At 36.7% G+C, this 16629-nt stretch overlaps 1 protein-coding gene across 1 annotated transcript; it reads left to right on the top strand.

Moving 5' to 3' along the window:
* The first annotated feature begins 2329 nt into the window (after positions 1–2329).
* On the top strand, positions 2330–15961 carry POLR1F (RNA polymerase I subunit F). The gene is made up of 4 exons (XM_004045145.5): positions 2330–2649; positions 6495–6636; positions 11171–11379; positions 12700–15961. Exons 1-4 carry the CDS (start codon positions 2396–2398, stop codon positions 13109–13111), a joined length of 1017 nt encoding a protein of 338 aa, XP_004045193.1. The 5' UTR covers positions 2330–2395; the 3' UTR covers positions 13112–15961.
* The last annotated feature ends 668 nt before the right edge of the window (positions 15962–16629 follow it).

The following is a 16629-nucleotide window of genomic DNA, read 5'->3' as shown; positions in this document are numbered from 1 at the left end:
TGGACAAATTTTAGAGAAAAATAAAATGGTTCAGTTCAACTACAGGTCTTTGAACAAATAAACTTTGTATATGTCTGCAGGAAAGGGTAGGTAGGAGGAACTCATGGTATTTCTGTTTTCTTCCCTGTGTCGAAGGTGGAGCAGGTTAATTTGTAAAGTAACCCCATAATGGTGAACACTGGCATGCAGGCAGAATCACCTTGTTCGCTCCCAAATCATGCAGAGCATGGATAGCAGCTAATGATCAAGTCAGAATTTTTGAAACTGAAAATGAGAAAATCAGTTTCAAAATTAAACAAGCAAACTTCTAACTGCAACTGGACACACCTAGGGTTACAAAACTACTGCATGGGTGCACTACATTTACTAGTTGTGAAAGATTATTACTGGAATATTTGATTTCAGGTAACGTTTTGTTTTGGTCAAATTGTCATGATGTCCAGCTTGTTTTTTACTAAATTCTTTCTTGGCCAAATTGTTTTCATTCAAATCACTTACAGCCAGTCTAGATCCATCTTGTTTGTAAGGTGTAGTCACTGGGAGAGGTTTTGATTGAATTGGTCTGTGATGTCATCCGGGCATCAGGAGTTCTTAAAGCTCCTCACCTTAGGTGACTTCATTGTTTAGCCAAGTTTGAGCACATTGAACAAAAGGGTCCTGCACAGGGGTATCACAGGACTTTGCAACAAAATGAAGGTAAAGGCCATTATGTTTCCCATTTATGGACTTAAAAGTGTCTACTGTTAGGTTTTGGGGGCAGTTTCATCCCACTATCATCTCATGCTGAGTTTGCAGTTATTTAAGGAATATTAAAGAAAATGCTTTTTATTTATCTTGTTTGACCCTCCTATCATCTCTCTAAGGTAGCAGGGCAAGTATTATTTTTCCTATTTTACAAGTCAGAAATCAGGTTTAGAGAGGCTAAGAGGCTTTTTGCAGTATTTAGGAGATGAGGGAGTATATTAATACTCACATCACTGCTATACATTTCTCTTGGCACTTATCCAGCATAACCTGTTATATGTTTATGTTTAGATCCCACTTCCACTTAGGCTGTGAGCTCTTTATCACTTATTATTTATTAACTCACTATCAGGTTATTCATTCAGGATGTATTGGTTGGGTTTTTCTCGGTTTCGTTTCTTTGGAGGAGGGATAAATTGTGGGGGGCTACTGTAGTGAACAATACAGATATTATGGTCCCCACTTTAGTGAGTGTAGGAATCTATTGATGGAACAGGCAAGCAAAGGGACAGTTAATAAAAAATTAACATAAAAACCAATATAGATGGGTAACTACCTAATCCTTATAGAGAAAGAGGAGTGGGGTGCTTGAAAACTCTTTGCAAAGATATAGAATGTAAAATATAAGCTAGAAATTCATACACGAGTAGAATTTACCCTTGTGAAAAATGCTATTATATTCCCTGGTGGAAGGAACAGCGTGAGACTGCACAAAGAGAGACCTGAAAGAGGATCAACGAGCCAATATGATAATATTAGGGTGGGGAGTGTGACAAATGAAGCTGAAAAGAGAGGCTGTGTGCCCACGCAGATCACAAAATGGCCTTGTAACTTATAAGCCATTTTCAGGAGTTTGTGTTGTCCGAGAGAAAATGGGGTGCCCATGTAGGGCTTAAACAGGGCACAATACGATCATATGTATTTCAGGGAAGATCTGGCTGCCCCAGAGTGTCCTCCTGACCATTGAGCTAGGCTTCCACAGGCAGGGAGTCCTGCGGTTTTGGCGGCAGGGAAAGAGAATAGTGTTCAAATAGAAAGATATTTCCACTTTGGGCAATACAGGCCTTCAGGCTGATTTCATATTTGGGGATACAAAAGAGGATCCGAGGCTGACAGCTTGGCTGTTTGATTCCCTGATTTAGCAGTTGCATAATGAGAAGAGAAGCGGGACAGGAGAGAACTAGTGGGTTCGTTTTCATATGTGTTGCATTAGAGTTATCAGGCCTGCTTCTTAGGATTCCGTGTACTGCATAAAATATACTCCATAAATATTTTGATTTTTTATTGTACAGTCCAAGCTTGTAAAATTCTACCAAATCCACCTTACTACTGGAAATGATCAAAGTGAGAACCCCCCTTTTTAAGCTACCTATTTAATCCAATAAGCTTCTGTGCGAAAACACACATTTGCCTGCCCTTAAAAGAGCAGTCGGTTGGCTTTCCTGCATGCTCAATGCATTTCCGAGGCTCTAAGCTCCCGTTCTCGAAGCGCGAAAACGCGGTTCCCCCTGCTGGTCAGGGCTGCGTAATGCAGCGAAAGCAGGGGAAATTCCTAGGGGCGTGGTAGTTGGTGGATGGCGTAAAACGAGCGTCGGGGACAGGGGATTGTGCTTGCGTCAACGGCGCGCGCCGTGGGAACCTTGCAAGCAGCATGGCTGCAGGTTGTTCAGAGGCGCCGCGGCCAGCGGCGGCTTCTAATGGGTCTCTGGTAGGGCAGGCTGGCGTCCTGCCTTGTCTAGAGTTGCCGACTTATGCCGCTGCTTGTGCGCTGGTGAACAGTCGCTACTCATGCCTGGTGGCCGGGCCGCACCAAAGGCACATCGCGCTGTCGCCCCGCTACCTTAACAGGAAACGCACCGGCATTCGAGAACAGCTTGATGCGGAGCTCCTTCGCTATTCTGAGAGGTACCGATCTCGTTGCCTGTTCCTTCTTTTGTGCACGGGAAGTAAAGCAGGTGGATGTGCTGACGACGCAGCAGAAAGGGGCAAATGGCAAAGGTCGCATTGCCCCCCCCCCCCCCCACCCCAGAGCTTAGCCCCGTGGATTTCTAGAGTCGCGATCCGTCCCTCAAGGCCAGTACCGCTCTGGTAAAGATCTATACAGGGTCCCTTTCATAGATAGAGAAGAAAACTTAAAGATGAAGTTCAGGTGTGGGCGGAGGGAGTGGAGATTCTTGCTCCAGAACCCTGGTGTAGGGGTAGGAAAAGACCAGGGATCTGGAGACCTAGTGGGCCCAGTTCTGTTTGGCATTCAACGTTTCATTTATCCCCTTACGGGTGATGTTTTCTCATTTGACAATAAAAATTTGGTTTGCAGTGCTTGAGTAGATTCTCATTCCATAGAAGATAGCATATGAAGCATTAGTACAACCGTTCTATTTGTAAAACATGAAGGACCTTTTTTGTGTTGGATTTCGCTGTGGTAATTGCCCCATTTTCTCTTCTCTTGGGCCTGATCTGGGGATTATGAAAATGCCATTAGTTTAGCGGGATTTTGTTGTTTTTAAGATTTATTCAGTCGAACTAGTGAGCCTGTTGCTTTTGGGAGAGAAAAAACCAAAACGTATGCATTTATATTACGGTATTCAAAAGTGACTTGAAAACTTAGAATTACAGAGGTGTGGGGCGGGGGGCGCGGGCATGTGCTTTAGTATTCCTCTGGACTGTACTTTGGTTCAAAAGCGGGGTTCTAAAACTAGAGTGAATGGATCCCCTAGGGATTCATGATTGCCCTTCAGGAATTCCTATGTGAAGTTCCTTGGGCACTGCATCAGAAGTTTTTATCAGTTTCTTAAGGGATCCTGGACCTCCACGCATGTCTAGAATCTACAGATTCTTCCAAGCACCAATATACACTTCTTGTATGTTTATATTATATACCGAACACTTGAAATACAAAAACAAAAAATCTCTGTTTCAAGGAGCTTTAAGCTGTAGTAGAGATACAAATACAAGCCAATAAATAGTAAAGTGTTAAAATTTGACAGAAATCTAATAAGATAAGGAGTGTAGAATTTGGATCTTGGGACCTTTGAGAACAACTTGATTGAAGAGGATACTTTAACATGGTAACATTCCAGGCAAAGAGAGAGGCATAAACAAACGGATACTGGATGTGAACTGCTATGCTTTGCCCAGAGAACTGTATCTATTATATAAGTAGAATAAGGTTTATGTCAGGGGAAAGGCATTGGATGCCATTGGAGAGGAGGGCAGGGGGTCAAAGATGACTCAGAGAGGATGGCCATTTTGCTTTTCCCTTCCTGCCATTGCCAGTTTTTGTTATTTTGGGGGTAAGGTGGGGTTGTTGTTGTTTTTCCTTTTGTGTTTCTGTTTTCTTAAGCAGGGTTAGTGCTCCGTCCTCTCAGTCCTTTTAACCCTGAGACTTGGCACACTTTTGAGAAAGTAGTACTTCTCTGCAGTCCCTGGCATATCAGATTTGCAGTTTAAGAAACAACATTGACTTAATGGTTAGCTACCAAATAGGATGAGAAAGTGGACAAGGAGAGGAATTAAGATAATGTTATAATTGTCCAAGAGAAAATGATTAGAGAGGATGGATTTGAGAGATTGAAGGATATACAAAGTAGTCATAACATTTGGAAACACAAGCAACTATCTTGTTTTCTGTAACCAGTACTGCCTGCACTTGACAGGCTAGGGGGGAAATCACGCAGAGTGGCTCTGAACAGATCTGGACACCACTCCTTCCATATTACTTGGGTATGCTGTTTATTCAGGTGCAAATCAGGCACCACACTTTGAACTATGCATTACTAATAAGGGACAAAACATTGAACATATAGTATTAAAGAACTGAAGTGAGGCTACCACCTTGCCCTGATACCTATTTAGGATGGTATCTGAAAAACAAAAGTGAAGGAGGAAAAAGTATATAGTGTTGGGTGCCTGTGTTCACATATCTGATGACTTTTAACAAAATCCCCCTTGAATTTATATACTGCTAAGTTCCTGAAAATTTTAATATATATTAAAACTGTGCAAAGATGACTTTGTGTTGATGTGTTTTAAGAGTTAAATTAGGTGCCTAGCTATTTGTAAATAGATTTGTCCTTTTATTCAAAAGTCAGAGCGAAGGACATTTCCTCATTGTATCAGACTGTCCTGTACATGACAGACTCTTTTTTTCCCTGGCTTCTGCAAAGTTTGTGATAACCATGACTAGTATCACAAATTTCCAAATGTCCCCCCTCCCACCAGGGGACCACAGCCCTCCTTCCACTTGAGAATCACTCTCTGATACTTGTGAGACAAGGCTTTGATTAGAGGAAATAAAGTCTTGATAATTTGTTTTTCTGTCTAGTATAGCAGTTAATTTTTCTTCCTATTTTCTGTCTTCTGTGTCCCTAACATTGTCTTAGTGATAGGATGATTCCAGCTTAGGAATGTCACATGTGGAAATTAAAACCTCAGAAGATTGCTTTCCCGAGTAAGTCTCTGAGTTAGGATTTTCCTAATTTGGTAGTTCTTAAAGTGTATTTTCTGTGGCTTCTGGCTGTTTTACTAAACAACATCTATTAGGGATAAATTCTTTCCCTTATTTTATGTGAATTGTTAGAAGTTTGAGTTCAACAAAAAATATTCTTTGCTATCAAAGGCCTTAGAGTCATGTGTGAAATTCAAACATATATACAGATAGGTTCAATACAATTAGATTAAGAACAGTGAGAAAGTTGGCCTATAGGAGTAGAGGAATGATTTCAGCTTTGCCTGGGGGAGTCAGGGAAGTTTTCTCCAACAAGTAGTGGGTGTGGTAATGAAGCCACCAGGTTTTGTTTGTTTTGTTGTTTTTTTGTTCCTTTGTTTGAGATGGAGTCTCCCTCTGTCGCTCAGGCTGGAGTGCAGTGCTGAGATCTCAGCTCACCACACCCTCCGCCTCCCACCACTAGGTCTTTCTCCTTAATAGTTATAATTCCTTAAAAACTAAGAAATAACAGTTTGAAAAATAGTTGTCCCTTAATCCTGACTGTTACATTTGTAGACTAAAGTGTCAGTCAGTTCCTAAATAATGTAGTTGTATTAACATTTGCATTTACTATCGACAGTTGAAGTTTGGGATTTTCTCTATTAAGTCATTGACTTTAAAATTCAGGGGCTTCAGCTTTAACCGTAATGCTTCCCTTGTTATACGCCATCAAGTACTGAAATTCAGTAATGGTGAATAATACCAAAATTGCCTCTTATTCAGTCATGTCCACAGAGATACACATTTTCTTTGCTAAGTCCCTTCTTTCTATCCTAGTATAACGTGAAGAATTCAAATAGTCATGCTAGGATAGAAAGAATGGGACTTGGCCAGGGCAGAAGAGTTGATTTACTGCTAATGCATTAATTGAGCATTTTGTTTTTGTGTATCTTGAGTCATCATTTTAACTTAGCCAACACATCAGAATCCATTGGTGAAATGGGACTACCTTGTTACAGACTAATCATATACTATTGTTTTTGACATAGGTGGTGTATTTAGGAGATGCGTAAGTTTTGGATAGAATATCTAATCAGTATGAAAATGGCCTGGTTTGAAAGAGTGCAGTGGTGCACACCTATAATCTCAGCACTTTGGGAGGCTGAGGCAGAAGGATCAATTGAGTCCAGGAGGTCGAGGCTGCAGTGAGCCCTGTTCATGTCACTGCACCCTATCCTGGGTGACAGAGCAAGACCCTGTCTCCAAAAAAATAAATAAATAAAAGACGATAAAAGATATCATTTTCAACTTTTTCTTTTTACAGCCTTTTAGGTGTCCCTATTGCATATGATAACATCAAAGTTGTGGGAGAGCTTGGAGATATTTATGATGATCAAGGACACATTCATCTTAACATTGAAGCCGATTTTGTTATTTTTTGCCCTGAACCGGGGCAAAAGCTTATGGTATGTGTATCACTTTTTTCTAGCTCCCTTTGTATAATTCTATAATTATGTAACTTGGAACATTTTAAGAGATAATATATACCTTGGGACTCAAATAAATTGCTATTGTGAGTAAATATTATTTTTAAGGAAAAATTAATTTGTATCATTCAAACGTAGGTAAGTTTTTGAATATCCTCCTAAAACACATACATGCACACAATATATGTCCCATCCACTTTATTCTTTTCATAGTAGCAGAATGATTTTAAGGACAAAAAAATCAATTATCATTATTATTTCAAAAGTTCTCAATTCTACACAAATACTATTTCTTTATAAAGGATTCAAAGAATATAGCAGTATATGAAACATAAATTCAAATGGGCCAGGCAGTAATGAAAATTTATCAATGACAGAGGACAGGGCAGCCAGTCTGTGCCTTGGAAATGGAAGCTCTGTGGGAAAGGTCTTCCAGTTTTTCATAAGCTGGAAATGCAGATATTGATACGAAATCTGCTGAAATAGATCCTTTTTTACTCTTTACTTTCTCCTCTCTTCCTCCAGCAGTTCTCTGTGTGTATACACATGTTCGTATGTATACTTGTATGTGTGTGTATACGTTCTTTTCCTTAGCTGATAAATATTTTAATAGATCAGAACTGTTAACTAACCCTTGATATTGTTCATAAAAATATAGATCAATTTAACCATGACAAAACCCACAAGGCGCTTCCAATTTTTTTCATTTTTCAATATCAAATTAATACAAGTAGTATCCTTTGCCTGTTAAACTGGAATCTTATAACTGGACTACTAAAGTTGGCAGTAGATTTGTATTTGGAAATTAACAAACTTAACTTTCATCTACTTTGTGTAAATTATTATTTTAAATATAAACACGTAGGCCAGGCACAGTGGCTCACACCTACAATCACAGCATTTTGGGAAGCTGAGGCAGGAGGATCACTTGAGGCCAGGAGTTTAAGACCAACCTGGGCAACATAGTGAGACCTCATCTCTACACAAAATAAAAAATTAGCCAGTCATGGTGACATGCATCTGTAGTCCCAGTTACTCAGGAGGCTGGGGTAGGAGGATCACCTGAGCCCAGGGGTTCAAGGCTGCAGTGAGCTATGATTGCGCCAATGCATTCCAGCCTAGGCAACAGTGAGACCCTGTCTGTAAAAATACACACACACATACACGGAAATAATATATATACATGTACATGGAAATAACAGATTGTAGAAAAAGTATGAAATGAAAAATATCCCTTTTAATCTATCTACTACAAGATCCAGTCCTCAAATATTTCTGACCACCCACTTTTTCTTCAATTATTATTATTAATATTTGGTGAGACAAAATTTACATATAATAAAATGCACAGATCATATTGTTCAGTTCAGTGAATTTTGTCAGGTCTGTATACCATTCCATCTCCTTAGAAAGGATCTTCATGCCCTTTCCTGGCCCAATTCCCTCTCTTTATTGCAGATATAATTACTCTTCTGATTTTATCATAAGTTGGTTTTGCTTATTCTATAATTCCATATTAATGGAATTATTCATTATACATTCTTAACATCTGCCTTCTTTTGATCAGCATGTTTTTGAGTTTCATCCATGCTGTTGTGTGTATTGGTAGTTTGTTCCTTTTTATTGCTCATGGTATTCAGTTATATGACTATATCACAATATAATTATCTGTCTTCATTGATGGATTGATTCCAGGCTGGGGCTTTTATGAATAAAGCTATTGAAAACATATATTTTCAGACATATGAATGAAAACATATATTTTCAGACATATGAATGAAAACATACATTTTCATTTCTCTTAAGTAAATAACTAGAAGTAGAAGAGCTAGTTCACGGGGTATTTATATAAAACCATTGTCAGACTGATTTCCCATTCAATACTTCCATTTACTCTGTATCATTATTAACATTTGCTGTTGTCCTTTAATTGTACTGATGGGCATATAGTAGTATCTCATTATGGTTTTAATTTGCATTTCCGTTTCCCTCATAAGCAATTTTCATATATTTCAGTAAGAAGGGCCTGTTCAAGTATTTTGCCCATTTTTAATTGGGTTTTTGTATTTTCATTATTGACTTACAGCAGTTCTTTTTAATCTTAAAATGAATTCTTTTCAGATAAGTATTTTGAATATTTTCTTCCAATCTGTGACTTGTCTGTTAACTTGTAATGGTATTATTTGATGAACAGTTACTTTTAATTTTGATGAGGTCCAATTTATCATTTTATATGTTTATGACTATTGCTTTCTGGACCCTATCAAAGAAATTTGTCTGCCAAAAAGTTGTGCAGATACTGTTCTGTCGACTTCTACAAGCTTTTAGTTTTAGCTTTTCTATTTAAGTCTGTGATCATTCTCAAATAATTTTTGTGTGTAGTGTGAGGTAGGCCTTGAGATCCACTCTGTCCTTCGTGTAGCTTTCCCGTTGTTCTGGATTCATATATTAAAAAACCTTTTCTTTCATTGATTTTCTGAAATCGATATATTTTTAACAGCAGTTTTAGGTTTCCAGAAAAATTGGAGAGTATAGAGTTCCCATATAACCACCCCCTTTCCCCTATTATCAACATTAACTTGCATTAGTATGGTGCATTTGTTACAATTTTTGTGCCAATATTGATACATTATTATCAAGTAAAGTCTGTAGTTTACATTAGAGTTCAGTCTTTGTGTTGTACATTCTATGAGTTTCCACAAATGTGTCATGGCATTTATTGAGGTATTGCTCCTCACAAGAGGGCATTAGCTGCGGGGGTCTGCCTGCAGACCTTGACCTAAAAGATGGATGAATGAAACGTACACTGACACACAGATATTCTGTTTTGCCAGTACTGCTGAGTGTCCGACTGCCTACATACCAAGAGGTTTGTCACTGCCGCTGGCCCTGAGCAGTTCACACTCCAGGCATTTATTTAGTATACAATTAACAACAGAAGCTCTGAGTCCACACACTTGTGGATAATTAACATGGTTAAGCGAGTAGTTCTATGAGTGATTAAAGCTCAGGTACCGAGGTTTAAAGTAAATATCACTGGGGGCAATATCCCTGGTCGACCTCCCCCTGCCCCCGCAGAGGGCCATCTGACTTAAAGGTTAGTTAACGGAGGTAGGGTAAACAGACTTAACTGGGGAAGCCTCTATTGTCCCTAGTATTTACTCTAAACTTAATGCTCTAAGGTAAGAACCGGCTGTCTTCGGCCTGTTCAGCTATTACAAGCTATGTAACCTTTTGGCCTTCCAAAAAGGTATGTGACTATTCCCTATAACTTTCCCTAATATTTCCCTTTAATATTTCTGCCACTATCCTGAGTGAATCCCAACAACTTATCTTCCATTATAGTATGATACAGAAGTTTTCCTCTCCTAAAAACCGCTTGTGCTCCACCTATTCATTTCTCCCTTCTTCCCTCCGTTCCCTGTAATCCCTGGCAACCACTGATCTTTTTACTGTTTCCGTAGTTTTGCCTTTTTAAAGAAGAAGAATAGAGTATGTATCCTTTTCAAATTGATTTCTTTCACTTAGCAATATGCATTTAAGGTTTCGCTATGTCTTTCTATGGTGAGAACTTATTTATCTTTATTACTGAATAATCTTTTATTTTATAGCTGTACCAGTTTGTTTATCTAGACCATCTGGAAACTACCAGTGGGAACACTAGACTTCTGATCATACCAGATAGGGAAGTTTTATTCTGTCACATGCGTAAAGGGTTGCTGATGTTAAACAGCATTGTATACACGTCAGCATTATTTGCAGTTTTATAATTCAGAAAATGTGAATTTTTAATATTTCTGAGTCTCATTTATATGCTTTGTATATATTGACCCTGAGAAGAAAAATAAGTTTTATACAAAGTCTCATCTTAAAATCATATAGCACATACTTTTGTTTTAGTTTTAAAGCTTCTAATAATACTTTCGTGATTTAGCCAAAAAATAGTCATGGTCAATATTTACATTTGAAGGGTAAGCCGTCTTCTAATGGAATGCTTGCATCATGCTAAATTAAATAATTAAAGAATGCATTTTTAAGCTTTGAAATTTGGTCTATTTACAGAAACGTAACATGGATCCCAGTTATAAAACGCATATGAGGTCTTTTTAGAGGTTATATGGGGTTTGCTTGGTTTCAATGTAGCTAAAGAGTAATAATCTCCTCCCTAAGGAATCCTGCAGTGCGGAGTTTAGATGGTTTTTTTCTTGGACAGGGTGGCGGGGGCAGGTTAGTTTATCCAGTTAGAAAGTTAATATGCCCAGTTAGACAGTTAATGTGCAATTACTTATATAATAAAGTTTGAGCTTTCTCAAAACCCAGTGGTATTCTAAAGTGATGTTTTGGCATGACATGTGGTAAGTTTTAATTGAGGTAAACTTTTTCCATATTAAATTAGACCATTAATTTGATGTTTGTTCTTTGAAGATTATTTGAAGCTTGTAAAGTTTGGTTCACCTTTTAACTTTGTGGATGTGTTCTTTATGTTACGCTCTTTCTTCCTTCTTCTTCCCAGGGTATAGTTAATAAAGTGTCTTCTAGCCACATTGGCTGTTTAGTACATGGGTGTTTCAATGCCTCCATTCCTAAACCTGAGCAGTTGTCAGCTGAGCAGTGGCAAACCATGGAGATAAACATGGGTGATGAACTAGAATTTGAAGTATTTCGTTTAGACTCAGATGCTGCTGGAGTATTCTGCATTCGGGGAAAACTAAATATCACAAGGTTAGTTTATCATTACGTAATTATCACTAGGTACTTAATTTCTATTTAATTCTGAATTTTAAAGAGATTTTATTTTAATTTTAAAGAGAATAAGCCTCTCTAAAAATACCTGTTTATAGGAATATTCATGCTTTCAAACCATAAAGTCAATATAAACAATACTCTTAAGTAATCTGTAACAGTGCATCATATAAATATTCTGAAACACAGACTAGCTAACTGGTCTGTATTTTAATATTTAATAGCTCAATTTTGCTGAGTATTTTCTATTTTGTTAACTTTTTTTTAAAAGTTGACCCCTAAACTTGAAACTACTGAAAGCACAATTACCTTCCCAACTATTGGCCTGCTTTGTTTTTACACACAAAAAATTGTGTTGATTATTATCTTCTGTGCCAGATATTTTAATTTCTGTATTATTCTGTATAGAAATTATTATAAGAATTAACTCTGATCTTGAGCTTGATTCCATGGGAGCCAAGTTTAAAGAAGAAGGAGAGAGACAACTCTTAAAATGCTGCTATTGCTAATAATTTTTTCTGTGTTTTGCCTTAAAGTTACAAGAGTATGGGTTGAAGTTCTGGAACAGCTGTTCAATTTCTGTAATGACAGAAATACAGTTTATATACATAATACAGCAGCCTCACTATTGAGCATTGAAATATGACTAAGTCTGACTGAGGAACTGAATTTCTAAAGTTATGTTTTTGGTATTGATTAGGTACATGTGCCTAGTGCTACTATATAAGACTGAAGTTCTGGAGAGAGAGCTACTTCATTGATCCATGTTTTATTTTAGTGGTGTAAAATAATTCACAATGTTAAAGTAATACTATCTTAGTATCAGCTACGTAGAACAATGGACTATTATTTGAAACAAGATTAAAATAGTAGACTGGAAACTCCATTGCTTTGATAAATACCAGATCATATTTTCTATTAGATGTCAGTGGTTTGGTTAATAAGCCTAGGTATTGTGGTGTTTAATGTTCAGTGACCAAATTTTTCTGAAACAACCCAAAACTTGGAAGACATGTTTTGACAAGATTTTTATGTCATTTTTATGTGTGGAAACAGTCTGGGAGAAATTATTCATAAAGAAAGAATTTAACATTTTTCAATTTAACATTCAGCAGCCCATACATATTTTAGTGGGTTGAGGGATAACAGGATAGAATATTTGGAATTTATGCCATGGTTATGTGTCTTGTACTGGAGTCATTATTTAGAAAATCTTAGCCTGTTGGGATATCTTGATCTCAATTTGTTCTTTGTTTTTTGCTTATTGTTCTGTTAATTTTTTTAACTGTTAATTTATAGTTTACAGTTCAAGCGCTCTGAAGTTTCTGAAGAAGTTACAGAAAATGGCACTGAGGAAGCTACTAAAAAACCTAATAAGAAGAAAAAGAAGAAAGACCCAGAGACATATGAAGTGGACAGTGGTACCACAAAGCTAGCGGATGATGCAGATGACACTCCAATGGAAGAGTCAGCCCTGCAGAATACTAATAATGTGAATGGCATCTGGGAGGAGGAGCCAAAGAAAAAGAAGAAGAAGAAAAAGCACCAGGAAGTTCAGGACCAGGACCCTGTTTTCCAAGGCAGTGACTCCAGTGGTTACCAAAGTGACCATAAAAAGAAAAAAAAGAAAAGAAAACACAGTGAAGAGGCCGAATTTACCCCACCTTTGAAATGCTCACCAAAAAGAAAAGGGAAAAGTAATTTTCTTTAGTGTATTTTAAACACGATTCAGTTTTTAAAAGATCGATCTACATACAATTGATGAATAAATGTTTTCAGTGATATGAAAAGGTTAAGTATGCCAGTAGTTTACAAAACAGAAAATACTTAACTAGGAGTAGGAGGCTCTATATGCTAAAAATGATAAAACTGACTGTAAATTAATTTGAGGAAAACCAGTATTGTTAAAGTACCATTTTATACAAAATAAAAAGCTGCTCTCACTGTCAGCTCTCATATTCTTCCAGGTTTTGCACTCTACATAAAATTATTTCTACAATGTAAAGACTAGCCAAAGGACTTTATAATACAATATTATATTACTAAAGAATGAGTTAAGTTTGAGATTTTGATGATTTGATTTTATATGTGTTTTTAATAGGCTTCACCTTAGTACATGCTATTTTATTTTGCTTTTTTAAAAACTCAGGACATTAACTAATTTTAGGTTTTCCTTTATCATGGCTTCTACAGTATTTCTATTGTTTAACATAAAATGGTTTGCCAAAGAAGTTTCTGAAGTCTTCACAGCTCTTAAAAGCCAGGCCAGTACTGACTGTGTGGTGGTAAATGCTATTCATTATTCTTTTCTTCCAAGTGCATGTGTGTCCTTGTCTTCTTAAGTCTGAGAGGTTGCTGGAAAGGACTGTTTTCTTGTACTTGTCCATTTGTGCCTCAGCCATTCTAGTTTTGTTGTGTGTTGGAGGACAGTCTAATGAAGACAGGATAAATGTGATTCTGACTAGTGGGAAATTTCAGATTACTTTTTAATGATTGGAATGGGCTATAAGATATTGTGCTGAAGAGAAAACAGTTGTTCTGTTCACTGCTTTCATTGAGAAAATGTGGAATGTCTCTTGACTAATTGACAAAGTGTAATGAAATGACAAGCTGGTTGAAGCTGGTAATCAATGCATGGCCATATGTATTCATTTTCCACACACTTGACCATCTACTTTGTATAAAACATTCTGCTAAGGCCCAGGGATACAATGGCAAACAAGATGTAGTTCCTTCCCTTGTGGCATGTCATAAGAGAAACAGATGTGCATATACACACAATAAATAAGAAAATTAATAATTGTATTAAGTGGTATGAAAAAAAGGGGGAGGATTGTTCACTCACTGTTACCTGTGTTAGTATCTGCAAATGGATGAATGGTTGAACTCCCATGTCAGCATTTTTGTTGCCATTTATTTAGTACCAGACATAGTGCTGGTCTCACAGCTTAATATTTGGTAATGAATAAATTCTGCTAGTGGTATATGTTGATCTGAACTTACAATGATGGGATATAGAATTGGCAGAGTGGCAGATGTTCACAATTGTCTACAAGTAGATGTGCTAGACAATGGAAGGATGCAGGCCAACCTCCTTGATTACAATTGAGATTCATGTGACTATTGAGCCCTGGAAATGTAGCTTGTCCAAATTGAGATGTGCTGTCAGTATAAAATACATACCAGATTTTGAAGATGTACCAAAAAATGTAAACTATCTCAATTTTTATATTGGTGAAATCAGTATGTTTTGGTATAGTGGCTTAAATCAAACAATTTTAGCCTTTCTCAGTTTATTTTTCTACAAAAAGATTAAAAATTGTACATGAAGCTCATGTTAACTTTCTTTTGGTCAGTGCTATTTTAAAGGAAGTATGAGTTGAAAAAAATTTGAAATAAACTATATCATATTACCAGGACTTAATATAGTGGCATACCCAGGAAATGCTTAATAAGTGTTCCCTTCACATTTTAAAATTTGAGTATACAATCATGTTTGACAATATAGAAATTTAATTTTTAGTGAAACAATTCTAAACCCCTTTTCCATAGACACTAAGAAAGATGCCAAATTTATGCTATTCCTGGAAAAATACATTGTGGCTTAGCAAATAAGCAAGTTCCCACGTTACTTTTGTTTTGCTTCAAGTAATACTTCTGCCAGTTGTGTTTTATGAATTAAACAGGGAGCGGCATGCTGAACTTGAAACTAGATTTGTTCCTGCTTTTTGCACAATGTGAGTAGTTTTGAAAAGTCAGATCTGGCCATTTGTCTTTCCTAGAATAGCATAACTTTGTTCATTGTTTTTTTGTTTGTCTTTCTTTCTGACACAGAAAGACTGATGATGGTGTCCACTATGTATTCTTCAAAACATTTGTCACATGCTGCACTAACCTAGTCTATCTTTTCTATCTTGGAATTTGCTCATACAAACCCTATAGCCTAGACTAGATCCCTTACCCTCTCTCCAGTTCCTATCATTCACCCATTTCACTGTGCAAGACACCTCACTAGTCACCAGTGATAAAGAAATGACTTTTAAGCAGTTTCTGCTCTTAAGGGCTTACCGTTTTGTCTATAAGATACACAAGTATAAATGATAAGTACAAATAACAATGAATGTTTAATGCTTTATGGTTAGTGTTTAAGCTTGTTGTTGGAAGAGCAGCATTTTGACCCTTGGAGAAGAAAAACTAGCTGTGGCATTCCAGGTGGAGAACCTGACAGAGGACTAAGAAGTTATCTAATGTAAAAGACCTCAGGCACCACCTTCGCATAAACTTTTTCCAGACGAGACTAAATGTGCATGCTTCATAACCATAATTCTTATTTTTCTTTAATAAATATTTTTCTACTTGTAACACTGTGCATTATTTCAAACTGTTTACCTGTTTGTAAAGCTTGTCTCTTAATCAAATTTGTCTTGACCAAATAAGTTTCCTGAGGGCTGGAATTATGCCTTAACTATATCTGTCGTATTTAACAGTGAATCCTTTGTATAATGAAAGCATCAACAGATAATTTTAAATTGATAAATAAAAAGCACAGTTTCAAATGGTATCACTTTGCCTCTGATGTGATATTATTATTTTCACTTGTTTCAATAAATGCATCTTTTTTTTTTTTTTGCCTATATGTAATGTGGTTTTTAAGCACTTTTATCACTTTAGTATGTCAGGGATAGAATACTTAAAAATGACAGAAATTTGATCTCTTTTGTTTTATACATTCACCACATGGGTCATCTTTGCCTTTTTTTCCCAAAAAGTAGATATTTTGTTACAAAATCAATATATATTTGTTTAAAAATTCATATAGTAAAAGTATATACATCTTCCTACTCTACCAGTCATTGATCTCCCTCCCTATTCCTCCCCACACCACACACACCCACTTGGCAATTCTGCTTCCAGAAATAACCACTATTGTCAATTCCATGTGTAATTTTAGAGATTTTTAAGTAGTGAATTTTAAAATGTTTTAAGACATATGGAATCAAACTACCTGCACTTTTTGGGTCTACCCTATTTTATAGTAAATGTCTTCCCATATGAATATATAGAGGTCTTCCTATTTTTAATGTTTGCAGAATTTCAGTGTATAATTTATTTCATTTCCCAAGGATAGATATTTAGGTTTGTATTTTCCCTCTTAAAAGGGTATTGTTAACATTTCTAAAAGCTTTCATTGTTTTAGTTTAATTGCTTATTTCCAGCTGTATTGTACAT

This window comes from Gorilla gorilla, chromosome 6, assembly GCF_029281585.2.
Source record: "Gorilla gorilla gorilla isolate KB3781 chromosome 6, NHGRI_mGorGor1-v2.1_pri, whole genome shotgun sequence".
NCBI lineage: Eukaryota > Metazoa > Chordata > Mammalia > Primates > Hominidae > Gorilla > Gorilla gorilla.
The sequence above is the reverse complement of the archived record's forward strand: the minus strand, read 5'-3'. Positions and strand labels throughout refer to the sequence as shown.